Source organism: Loxodonta africana, chromosome 7 (genome assembly GCF_030014295.1).
Source record: "Loxodonta africana isolate mLoxAfr1 chromosome 7, mLoxAfr1.hap2, whole genome shotgun sequence".
Lineage (NCBI taxonomy): Eukaryota > Metazoa > Chordata > Mammalia > Proboscidea > Elephantidae > Loxodonta > Loxodonta africana.
In genome coordinates, this window is record NC_087348.1 from 105075514 (window position 1) to 105088294 (window position 12781).

Genomic DNA, 12781 nt, shown 5'->3' on the forward strand with positions numbered 1-12781 from the left:
CCTCACAATGGTTGCTGTTTGAGCCCATTGTTGCAGCCATTGCATCAATCCATCTTGTTAAGAAGGGTCTTCCTCTTTTTCCGATAATCTTTTACCTTACCACGCGTGATGTCCTTCTTCAGGCACTGGTCCCTTCTGATCACACACCCAAAGTATGTTAGATGAAGTCTCGACATCCTCGCCTCCAAGAAGTGCTCTGGCTGTACTTCCTCCAAGAGAGATTTGTTTGTTCTCCTGGCAGAACCCGTGGTATCTTCAGTAGGCTTCGCCAACACCATAATTCAAAGGCATCCATTCTTTGGTTTTCCTTATTCATTGTCCAGCTTTTGCATGTATATGAGGCAATTGAGAATATCATGGCTTGGGTCGGGGCACCTTAGTCCTTAAAGTGACACCTTTGCTTTTCAACACTTTAAAGAGGTCTTTTGAAGCAGATTTGTCCCATATAATAGCTCGTTTGGCTTCTTGGCTTCGTAAGTATTGACTGTAGATCCATTTGGTTCTTAAATAAGGAGGTCACCGGTCTGGCTAGGGGAAGACTGTGAGCCCCTGGAAGTGACTCAGGGAAGCAGGCCCACTGGGTAAGGAGGTGGCTCCACCAGCTGGTGCTCAGATACAGAACTGAAGCCAGCCCACCATTCAGAATCTGTCAAGCTTCTGCAGTGCTGGGGTCCGGCCCCATACGGAATGCTCTAGGGGATACAAAGTATTGGTGATCCTGCCACCGGACTGCGGTGCCTTGGTGGCACCTGAGAGTCTTGATGAAGCGGTAAGGGGCCGGGCACTCACCTAAAAACGCTCAGAACGTCTATGTGGGATGGGGGCGCATGGGTTCTGCTCCAACTTCTCAAATTTGCCCAAGGGCTCCAACTGCACCAGGTGTGGCCCGCAATCCCTGGTGCACAAAGAATGGAGCCCCTCGTCTTTGCGGCCAGGCAGCAAAGGCCCTTAGCTCCAGAGGCTGCGGCGCCCAAGCCCAGGGGGAGGATAGTGTTGAAGGATGAAGACACGCGGATCCTGGGCAGGGCGGGTCCTCCAAGAAAGCGGGCTCTGGCGAGCGCTGGCTGGCGCGGGGAAGTCCAGACAGGCGAGTGCTGCCGGGGCCCACCTGCACCGAGCCACAACCACACCGTCCCTCGTTGCCGCCCGCCCTAGCTGGAGCCGGAGGCGGGTAGCGGAGGGAGGGGAGCGCGGGCTGTGAGCGGCGGGGCGGGCGGCGGCCGCGCGGCTTCCCCGAGGCCGGAGGCGGGGCGGGCGGACCTCGGGAGGCGCGGGGGGCGGATCTGCCCCTGCCGGCGGTGCTCGCCCGTCTGCCCACCCGCTCACTAGCACTCAGTTGCGCGGCTAGGCAGGCATGGCACCCGCGCGCGCCTTCCCGGCGCCCACACCTGTCTGAGCGGCGCAGCGAGCCGCGGCCGGGCAGGCTGCTTGGCTCGGGTGAGTGCGGGCGCGGACTGGGGGAGCCCACTTGGACGCCGGGGAGCGAGGCGCCGGGAGGATTGGGACAAAGGCCGATTGCGCGCGGGGTGCTGGGTGAGCGCAGAGGCTCGGGGCACCGGAGAGCTTGCCTGGGCCGCCCTGGGGTCTTGGGGGCTGGGACCGGGATTCTTAAGTTGCTCCGGAAAGACGCGAGGGCTCCAGGGCATTTGGTTTCTCTAAGTTGTCACCCACGAAGCGGTTGGGGAAAGCAAGTTTTGAAACTGTTTTCTTGGATGCTGAGTGATCCGTGAGAGTAGAGAGAGCCGATATTGGGCAACACCCTTTGGGCTGGGGAGATGGCAACCCCCTACATCCATACACACACACCCATCACTACTTATTTCTCTTGAGTTTTGCATATATGTGATTCTACCAAGTTCTGAACATTAATTTTTAACTTCCTGAGCACGTTAATGTGAACACCTAAGCAAGCAAGAAAAGTTGCAGGCTGGGAAATAGGCTCTTTTCTCTGGAGCCTTAATTGATAGCCGTGTGCTTCTCGAGGGCTGCTAAATGTAGAAACTAGTGTCTGTGAGCTATCAACAGTTGTTGGAAACAAATATTTCTTCTTCAGCCTTAGGCATTCATCACCGGTTGTTAACTTTTAAATAAAAGCTCTTGAAGTAAGGGAAGGGAGACTTATTTCGATGATGTAACACTACCCCTCCGTCTCCCCCCCACCCCCGCCAGATTACAAATTAGGTTTACTTTCCAGCATCTCACAAGAAAGCAGCTGATAAAAATCCTGATTGTTATTGCCCTTTGGACGACACCCATGAGATTTCGGAAACAGCCGTGTCTGGTGAAAAGCTCCTATTGTACATCATCAGTGTTGGGGCGGGACTTGCTGCTTCTCTGGGCTCCTGAAACTCAGTGGAGCTTGAGGGATCCCTTTGCACCCCTTAGGGGGAGGTAGGCCAATGTCAGAGTAATGAGAGTGGCCCGGTGAGTTACCACATTGGAAGGAGTTGGATTTAAAGTTGAAGTCAGCTGTGGCCAAAGGTCATGCCAAATTAATATCATGATGTGTATTTATGGTATTTCAGTGCAAATACTTGTGCAGGGGAACATTTAAAACAGGATTTAACACTGGTCTCCCAAGCAGTCTGTTAGAAAGGAGAAGACTGGAGGTGGAGCAGAGAGAAGGAACTTAGAAAATGCCACAGAGGCCACTACCTTTACTTGTGAAAATTGTGATGATAAGCACACCATCTGCATTTGGATGAATTGCTGCAGTTGTTATTTTTTCCAGTTAAATAAAGTCAAGAGATAACTTGCCTTCCTTTCCTGTGCCTGAACTTGGAGAAAAGCATTTTTCCAAGGTAACTAATATGGATCTCATTTTTGTAACACTGACAGCTTATCCAGGTAGATGGTGAATGTGGGTGCATTTTTCTGTCTGTAGCATAAGTGCCAAAGTGCCCATTAGTGTGTCTGAGAACATTGCTGGCCCAGGTCTGCACTGTTCAATAGTCTCAGGTTTCCTTGCACATCTTTTCTGGTTGATCCCTTAGGACTTAATCCACTAGGCATTATTCATGCATAACTCCCACTGACTCCTGGGAATTTGTTTCTCATGGTCTTGCCATTGAGGGTTTTATACACTCTATTCTTGTTCTGCTGCCAGGTTTGTCCCGAGCTCACTGGGGTCATTCATTTTGCATAAAATCTGATAGAGACAAGGTTAAACTTCCTTTGACCACAAGACTGTGTGTAAGGTTGCTAGACTTGTAAGTGCACTGCATTTTCCTGTACAAGACTAATTCTTAAACCATTATGTGATTAGGTCTGTTTTGTTTTAACAGGCTCTGTGACTCGGGAAAATGAGAGCAAGCCTTGCTGCAGAGTATTCCCGGAGCTTTGTTCATTTTAGATATTTGCTTTACGAATTAACGTGATTTCACTGCTCAATATCCCTGGCCACACATTCCATGGAAAACCCTTTTTCATCCTTCCAAATGGTGCCTAAAACTTTTTATCTTCACAAACTTTCACACTGTTTCTTTCTGTTTTACTGTCTCTACTGGTCACAGGAATTCATAAATTGTACAATAGACAATGTGTGTCCTAAGGATTAAGTTTTTCTTCCCATCATTTGTTTCCTGTAGGAGTTAATTCATTCTCCCATACACTTGCCTGTAGAGAGGAAACCTGTGATGTTGCCATTTTGAAGACTAACGTGCAGAACAAGAAGGCAGCAGTCTCAATGCCCAGTCTCCAAACAGATTATTGTTGTTTTCACATCTGATAGTATGCACAGTGCCTCCATCATAAGGTTATTAGTGGGTTTATAAAGTGGCAGCGTTCTCATGAAGCATAAATATTTTTAGGCATTGGGACAGTGGCTTACATTGAGTGATGGAGCAAGGAATATGTAACCTCTTATGAGTCAGATATGCAGAGTTGGAAAAGGAACACAGTTCCTGTATTACTAAGCATGGTGAAACAATATTTGCTTACCTGGATTTTCCATTCTGCTTTGCCATTTAGATCAAGTGATTCATGACAATACTTAGTTGGAAACTTTAAAAGGTAATTATGTACATGAGGAATCTTTATCCAGCAAAGCTTTCTTCCTGGAAGTGAGATGTTGTAGACCTAAATTTTCTTCATCCAGATTTAGATATAATGAGGATAAGATTTGGAAATGTTCATTTCTTTTTTAAGGCCAGTTTTCCAGAGAGCTCTGTAAGGATAAAGTGGTTTATTTGTAAAGGCGAGACAGAGTTTAAAGTTATATAACCCATTGGTTGCCATTCCAGTAGTGGGATTAGGAATGTTTCCATTGTATCTATTTATATCATTTATGCTTAAATAAACTTAAATAGGCATAGCACAGGCCTACCTAGAGCTTATAAAAATGGAAACAATAGAGACAAGTGAGTTAAGAAATTTATGCAAAACTACAAACCTAATTTTACAGTGTCACAATTATCTTTGGGGTGTTATTAATGGGCAGGGGGTTGGGGCAAGGTGTAAATCCTCAGAGAAGGACAGGAGGGTTGCTTTCCTTCCCACTTTTCATTGGGAACTGTCCTAAGAATGTGCACACTCACCCTTCCAAGGAACCAATCCCTTTACTCTTCAAAACTGCCCTCTGCTGGATGCCTTGTTTCCTTCACAGACTGATGGAGGAAATCTTGTCTAGCAGATAAGTAAGAGATTAACATGATAAATTTTCCTTTTCCTTTTCCGCTGTGTCTCCACCCTCCATAATTCTATGAGTAAACGCTCCTGAGCAGTAAATGACAGTGCAGACAATGTTTATAAACGAAATAGTCCCTGATCTGGACTTTTGTAACCCTGCAAAATTAGAAAATCACCAACCTGAAAAGGCCAGTTAAGGAGATCATCTGGTTCAGGTCTCTATTCAGAACTATTTCTAAACCCACCCCAAATAAACATTTCGTAAAGGAGTGGACAATTTATGAGGCTGGTAACTTTAGTACAGATGGCATTTTAAACCCATTTGGGGGCCCGAGAACACACAGCTTTATCCCCCAATTTCTGATCAGGTATAACCAGAAATTTGGAATAATTGACCTACATTAATTTCTAAAGGGAGCCCTGGTGGCCCAGTGGTTAAGTGCTGAGCTGCTGACCAGAAGGTGGGCAATTAGAACCCATCAGCCACTCCTTGGGAGAACGACGTGGCAGTCTGCTTTCGTAAAGATTACAGCTTTGGAAATTCTGGGGCAGTTCTACTCTGCTATGGGGTTGCTGTGAATCAGATTCAACTTGACAGCACACAACAACAGCAACACTTTCTAATAGTCTGTATTGGTTTCTAAATATGAATCATAGTTTCTTAAAATGCAGTTTTATGACTTTCAGAGTTACATAGATACTTCAATCAAGATACAAAATGTCATGGATTACAGACTGTCTGGAATGATTAAGGCTAGATAAACCCGTGAAACTATGACCCTTGAGGTAATCTTTAAACCTTAGACCAAAAATATCCCCTGAAGTCTTCTTTAATCCAAGCAATAAACAAACAAAACAAAACAAAGAAACTGCCAATGAGTCAGGTCCAACTCATGGTGACCTTATAGGACAGAGTAGAGCTGCCCCGTAGAGTTTCTGAGACTGTAAATATTTATGGGAGCAGACCACAACATCTTTCTCCCGCCAAGGGACTTAGTGGGTTCCAACCACAGCATTTCAGTTAGCAGTCCAGTGCTTAACCACTGTGCCACCAGGGCTCCTCAACCAAACAATACCTACCTGCTGCCGTCGAGTCAATTCCAACTCATGGTGATCCTATAGGATAGAGTAGGACTGCTCCATAGGGTTTCTGAGGGGCAGCCAGTGGATTCAAACTGTTGACTCTGGTTAGCAGCTGAGCTCTTAACCACTGTGCCACCAGGGCTCCTCAGTAGTTTAGCTTAATTAGTAAAGAATGTCTGCCTTGAGCATTGTGCTTCCCCTCCCACCTTCTGACCATTTTATTGAAAGAGCAAAAGACAATTTTGCAAGGACTCTGAGGAGAAAACATCATGATTGAACACAGGGAACAGTGTCATTGTAACATCATTTGTTCAAAGAGAATCATCCAAAAATGGGTTTCAGGTGCACCGGGCCAGCAGCATTATACTTATTTAAAGAACTATCCGTATATCAGAAATGTACAACAGCAACTTGAGAGGCTAGATAGGAAGCTTAGGGGTTAGTGAATTTATGTTAACGGTGGAATAACAGATCAGAAAAGGAGGGTGGGAATGCTTGCACAACTTGAAGAACGCAACCAATGTCACTGAATTTGACATGTAGAAATTGTTAGTGTATGTTTTGCTCTGTATATTTTCAACAACAAAAAAAAAGATGCAAAATGTCAGAACAAAATGCAACACAAATTAATAATTCCATTGCTGTCAAGTTGATTCTGACTTATGGCGACCCTATGTGTTACAGAGTAAAATCGTTACGTGAGGTTTTCTTGACATTAATTTTTATGGAATCAGATCACCAGACCATTCTTCAGTGGCGCCACTGAATGGGTTCAAACTGCTAACCTTTAGGTTGTCAAATACAAACCATTTGTACCACCTAAAGGACCTATAAATTAATAAATAGAGCTTAAGTAATAATACAGTGAACTTGAATGCAATGGGTCAAACTAATAGAAATTAGTGCTTTTGAGGTATCTGAAAAGTTTATTTCTAAGGGGTTAAATCTTCACCCTGCCTTATTAGTGCAGCTGGCAGTCTTTTCTCATAGATGGCTGACTTCTCTTTAACCCTTGGCTAAAGGACCAGAATTTAAGTTGTAAGGACTCTGATTTTGTAATATTCTGTTATTTATTTATTTATTTATTTTTAATGTATGGTACACTGTTTCACATTCTCTGACAGCATTCTGTGATTGCCAAGTGATCCCAGAGGCCCTTGGTACTTAGTTATCTGTCATTTTGCTGAACAACAAACTTGAAATCCTCTATGCAGAGAGGCTAGAGTGAAGCTGTGGCTAGTGAGAGACCCCAGCTGACTATTCACATCCCAAGAAAGACTTGTTCCCATTTTTCCATACCCAGTAATTCTTACAAACTGGTTTTTAAAAACATTGTCTATTTTTGACAGACTGGAAAATAAAATATATGCCATGGTGGCACTTATCAAATGGGGCATGCTTCAAGGCCTTTGGAAATTTTCTGATTTTTTTGTATTTTTGTTTTTAAACAGGAATTTACCATAGGCAAAGCACCTGAAAAAGCAAAATTAGAGTTAACTTTGCCTGAGAAGGAGTTTAATTAAGACAAAGTTCCTAGATCTCATAAACCCGTTGCCATTGAATCAATTCCGACTCATGGCGATCCTAGATAGATTTTTTAAAAAGTGTATTTGAACTAATTTTGGACTTCTTCCTGCCATTCACTTCCCTGGAGCCCTTGGCAATGGACTATTTCAATTTTTGGATAAGTGGATAAAGCCAAAGACAGGTGCCACTGGAACAATTTTGGTATAGTAAAAAAAAAAAGATAGATAATTCAAAATCTATACTCTGAGGATCCAAGTTACATACAAATTTCAGATTTGAGATTTGAAGGTCCATGCCCTAGGTGATAATATGAGCATATCTTAGCTGTCATGTTCTTCATGTGCATTGAAAATATTGTCTAAAGCTCATGAAAATACATAGCATGATGCTATCTAATCTCCTAGTCTCTCTCTCCCCCAAGAATCATATTTTAAAAGAGGAACACTTGGCAGCTTGACCTCTGGACTTCATGTTTCTTTTCTAAAGATAAAAAAAAAAAAAAGATAAGCTGAGCTAAAACTTGGCTTAACATACCTGCTGTACAACATTAGCAGGCATTAACATTCTTTGCCTTAGTCAAAGGAAGGTGGGGATGGTGTGTAGGAACACAAGATACAGCCATGTGGGAGACACATGATTCCTCTGAACACATGTCATACTTGGTAAGGATTCTGGTAAGAATGGGGCATTTAGTCACCTAGACAACTCCTTACTTAGAGATAATGGTGCCCAAGCCCTAGAAAAGCCCAAGAACTAGATCTTCAGCTGAGGAGATAGGAATAATCAGGCACAGAGCCAGCCCTAGCAGATCTTCTAAATGGTTGTCATCACCACATCTATTCTACCCCCAAGTTCTCCGCTGGGGAAGAGGGCACTGCTAGCATTAACATCCTCTCCCTAGTCCACTTGGGGAGTTTAAGTGGTTCGGTGGTAGAATTCCCACTTTCCATGCGTGTGACCTGGGTTCGATTCCCAGCCAATGCACCTCATGTGCAGCTACCACCTGTCTGTCAGTGGAGGCTTGCATGTTACTATGATGCTGAACCAGGTTCAGGGGAGCTTCCAGACTAAGATGGACTAGGAAGGAAGGCCTGGTGATCTACTTTCAAAACTTAGCCATTGAAAACTTGTGGATCTCAACGGTTCAATCCACAACTGATCATGGAGGACTGGACAGTATTTTGTTCTGTTGTGCATGAGGTTGCCATGAGTCAGGGTCTGACTCGATGGCAGCTAACCACAACAACCCTAGTTTACTTAGAACCCTTAGTCTCCATAGTACCCCCAACATACTCATGTACCCCACAGTTCCATGGACTCAGAGAAATAACTAAATGAATTTCCTCTCCACAAAAGGGCCCCAGGACCCTCCTATGGTTGAGAGAAGCAGAATTTCAAGGAAACAGGAAGTTCCAAGGAATTGGCTCTTTAAGGACCACATTCCCTTCTTTTCCCATCTCTGTTTTCCATGATAGAAGTAGAGTCAAAGAGAAAAAGCCAGGCAAAAAGATTCTAGAGATGTGTGTGGCGATCAGGGATTTGGATTGGCATGCTCAGCTGGACTAGATGAGATCAATGGGATTTTCCAGATCTATGAAAAAAAGAACACCAACACGTACCCCAAAAGTTTCCAGTGGGTCTGTACCCTCAAAGAAGAAGAGGGTGAGAATAATGAGACAATTTCCTCTTGGCTCCTGCTGTGTCCCATGATGTATTGAGAACTAATCCCTCCTTGTCCTTTTGGGATGCTTGATGGTGAGTGCTCCATGTTCGATGAATTACCCTACCTGCAGAGTCAGCTTCTCTTGAACCAGAAGATTCAGAGCCAGTCAGAGCTGACTGATGCTTAAGCATTTAGGAAAGTACTTCCAATCTTTTTCTTCTCCTCCTCCTCTTCATCCTTATTCTTTTTTGTCATTTTTCTTGTGGGACGATTGATCCAGGTCCTTAAACATGCCTTTCAGGATAAAATCCAGACTCCTTAGTTTAATGCACATGGCCCTTCATACTCTGGCTCTTCCTTGCTGCCCCATCACTCCCCCATTTGCACCCTTGCTGAGTTAAGTATAATTCCTAAAATGATTCACACTGTTGCACGTTGCTGTGTCCTTGCATAGACTGTTCACTCTCTCTAAAATGTCCCCTACACTCTGCCTTCTTATGTTACCTACTTTGCGTTCACCTTCAACACCCATCTCAAGCATCCCCTTCCCTGGAGCACTTCCCCTCTTCTTCCTCCCCTCCAACTGGATTTCATGCCCTTTGTCTGGGATACTACGCCATCTCCTGTACATCTCTGTCATGAGCACTCAGCATGCATCGTTCTTTGGGTGTTTTTGAATATTGCTATTCATTCACTCACTCACTCATCCATAAAAAAATTTTTTTTTCAAGCATTCATTTAATACATTTTTATTGAGTGCCGACATGGACCCAACTTCCAGGCATTTATACTAACTGGGAACACAGATACAAACACCTGAATAAGCAACCAACAGTAACAGTCACAATGGGATAGCTGATGCAATATTAGATCTTTGCAAAGATCTTGATAGCGGACAACAGAACCTAAGGGAAGAAGGAATATTTTGTTTGTTAGAGGCTACTTTGTAACTAAATTTATAATAGTAAAGATTGCTCTCAATTCAAAGCAAAAACAAAATAAAAAGTCTCATACTCTCTTTTGATTGTGACCACCGTTTAGAAGCTATAGGCACCCTAGTATGTGTGACATGGTGGAGCTGCCCTCCTTGATGCCTTGGTCACTCAGTAAGCTATGTAATTTACCTTCTGATTGAGCAAGTTGCTCTGAAAATGTTCCAAGTACTTGCTATAAGGAGGATAAGAGGGAAGGTAAAAAAGACAGGGGAACCAAGGATGTGGGGAGGATGAAGATTTAGAATCAAGCACAAAGAAGGCTCAAAATTCTGTGGAAATTTGAGCTGGTCAAGCACTTCATCTGGGATGTAATGACTGGCTACACACTGCCCTGCAGTGGCCGGAAATAGGGGCATCTTAAACATGTAAGGCAGTGAACACCCAATCTCATCTTGGGCACCCAGCCACAGGAACATTCCCCAGGGCAAGCCCTTGAGTTGTAAGTGAGACCTTTATCTGAGGATTCCCTCCACACCCTGATTCCAGAGGAGTGTTCACAGTCTTAGAAACAACGCCAAGCATGTTGCCGGGCTTCCTCTGTAGTGAGTGAGTGTTCAGCCATTTGCCCTCCTGACCTGCTCGTCTTTGTTTTTACAGAGTGGTGCTCAGCATGGCGGGGATTCCAGGGCTCCTTTTCCTTCTCTTCCTTCTCTGTGCAGTGGTGCAGGTGCGCCCCTACGGTGTTCACTGGAAACCGACTTGGCCTGCTTACCGCCTCCCTGTCATCTTGCCTCAGTCCACCCACAACTTATCCAAGCCCGACTTCGTGGCCGAGGCCAAATTGGAAGTGTCCTCCACATGTGGGCCCCAGTGTCATAAGGGAACTCCACTACCCACCTACCAAGAGGTCAAGCAATACCTGTCTTATGAAACTCTCTATGCCAATGGCAGCCGCACAGAGACCCAGGTGGGCATTTACATCCTCAGCAATGGCGGAGGTGGGGCCCAGCGCCAAAACTCAGAGTCTTCAGGAAGGTCTCGAAGGAAGCGGCAGATTTACGGCTATGACAGCAGGTTCAGCATTTTTGGAAAGGACTTCCTGCTCAATTACCCTTTCTCAACATCGGTGAAGTTATCAACAGGCTGCACCGGCACCCTGGTGGCGGAAAAGCACGTTCTCACAGCTGCCCACTGCATTCACGACGGGAAAACATACGTGAAAGGAACCCAGAAACTTAGAGTGGGCTTCCTGAAGCCCAAGTTTAAAGACGGCGGTCGAGGGGCCAACAGCTCGAACTCGGCCATCCCGGAAAAGATGAAATTTCAGTGGATCCGGGTGAAACGCACCCATGTGCCCAAGGGTTGGATCAAGGGCAATGCCAACGACATTGGCATGGATTATGACTATGCCCTCCTGGAACTCAAAAAACCCCACAAGAGAAAGTTCATGAAGATTGGGGTGAGCCCTCCCACTAAGCAGTTGCCAGGGGGAAGAATCCACTTCTCTGGTTATGACAATGACCGACCAGGCAATTTGGTGTACCGCTTCTGTGACATCAAAGATGAGACCTACGACCTGCTCTACCAGCAGTGTGATGCCCAGCCGGGGGCCAGCGGGTCAGGGGTCTACGTGAGGATGTGGAAGAGGCAGCAGCAGAAGTGGGAACGAAAAATTATTGGCATTTTTTCAGGGCACCAGTGGGTTGACGTGAATGGTTCTCCTCAGGATTTCAATGTGGCCGTTAGAATCACCCCTCTCAAATATGCCCAGATTTGCTATTGGATTAAAGGGAACTACCTGGATTGTAGAGAGGGGTGACATAGTGTTCCTTCCTGGCAGCACTTCGTGGTCTTCATGTACTTATTTTAGGAAAGGCCAAATTTTGCCATTGGAGTGTGTGTATGTGTTTATAATGTGTCATATAGTATCTTTTACCTAGTTTTTTAAAATTGCGAGATGGCTGGCTTTATTATTTGAAAATTGGTTTGTGTATCATATATCATTTAAGCCGTTTGAAGGCATACTTTTGCATAGAAATAAAACTTATACCGATGTTTAGGGTCATGGGGGGAATTTGGGGATTAAGTTAATCTTTCACTTTTTAAGAACTTTGATTTTTATTTCATCTGTCAAAGGTTTATATTAAACGTGTGGTGTACAGGAGGTGTAACTTTTATGTGTATGGGTGTGTGTGTTCTCTCTTGAGATTCATCTTTTTTTTTTTTTTTTTCACCCCAATGCCTGAGCACTAATGCCTCCTGCTAGCAGATGCCACAGGATACAACTCTTAGGAAATTTTACAACACTTCCTGGGGAGATAAGCAGTGTTATAATATTTTAGATTTGGTGCATTTAGACAGTAGTTCTTGAACAATGAAATGATTTGTCAGCTATGTTTGTACACATTAAACTGTAGCTTATAGTAAACCAGGACACCAAGCTGCTTTTAGTTCTGAAATAATTTCTTTTCCGAAGACTGTCGCTTTTCTTTTTTTGGAAGCTTCTGCACATGGCCTTGTCGGTTTTGCAGTCACACCAGCGTAGGCAAGGATTGTTTATCCCAATCCTTCCATTTAATGGGATTTCACTCACATTTCTACAACTAGCTGCTTCACGGGAGACAATAATCAGGGCCTAATTAGTACAGGCTGTGTTGCTCCCCAGCCAACTGTTGTGGTCACACTAAAAACAATCATAGCATTTTATCGCTGGAGTATAGCACATCTCCTGTTTTATCATTTGGATGGAGTAATTTAAAATGAATTAAATTCCAGAGAACAATGGATGCATTGCTCAGCAGATGTCGTAACAGAATAACCACTTGTTTGTAGCCTGGCACAGTCAGACGACCTAATCAAAAATTATTCTGCATAGTTTTCCATGTGCTCTTGGGGAGCAGTGAATGTGTTCAATTTGGAAACGTTTCTTCTCACTTTACTTATTTTA

The 12781-nt window shown here is 44.4% G+C and overlaps 1 protein-coding gene across 1 annotated transcript; it reads left to right on the forward strand.

The window, feature by feature from the left end:
• The first annotated feature begins 1349 nt into the window (after window positions 1-1349).
• PRSS23 (serine protease 23) lies at window positions 1350-12005 on the forward strand. Its single transcript, XM_023558534.2, has 2 exons — window positions 1350-1437; window positions 10492-12005. Exon 2 carries the CDS (start codon window positions 10505-10507, stop codon window positions 11651-11653), a length of 1149 nt encoding a protein of 382 aa, XP_023414302.1. The 5' UTR covers window positions 1350-1437; window positions 10492-10504; the 3' UTR covers window positions 11654-12005.
• The last annotated feature ends 776 nt before the right edge of the window (window positions 12006-12781 follow it).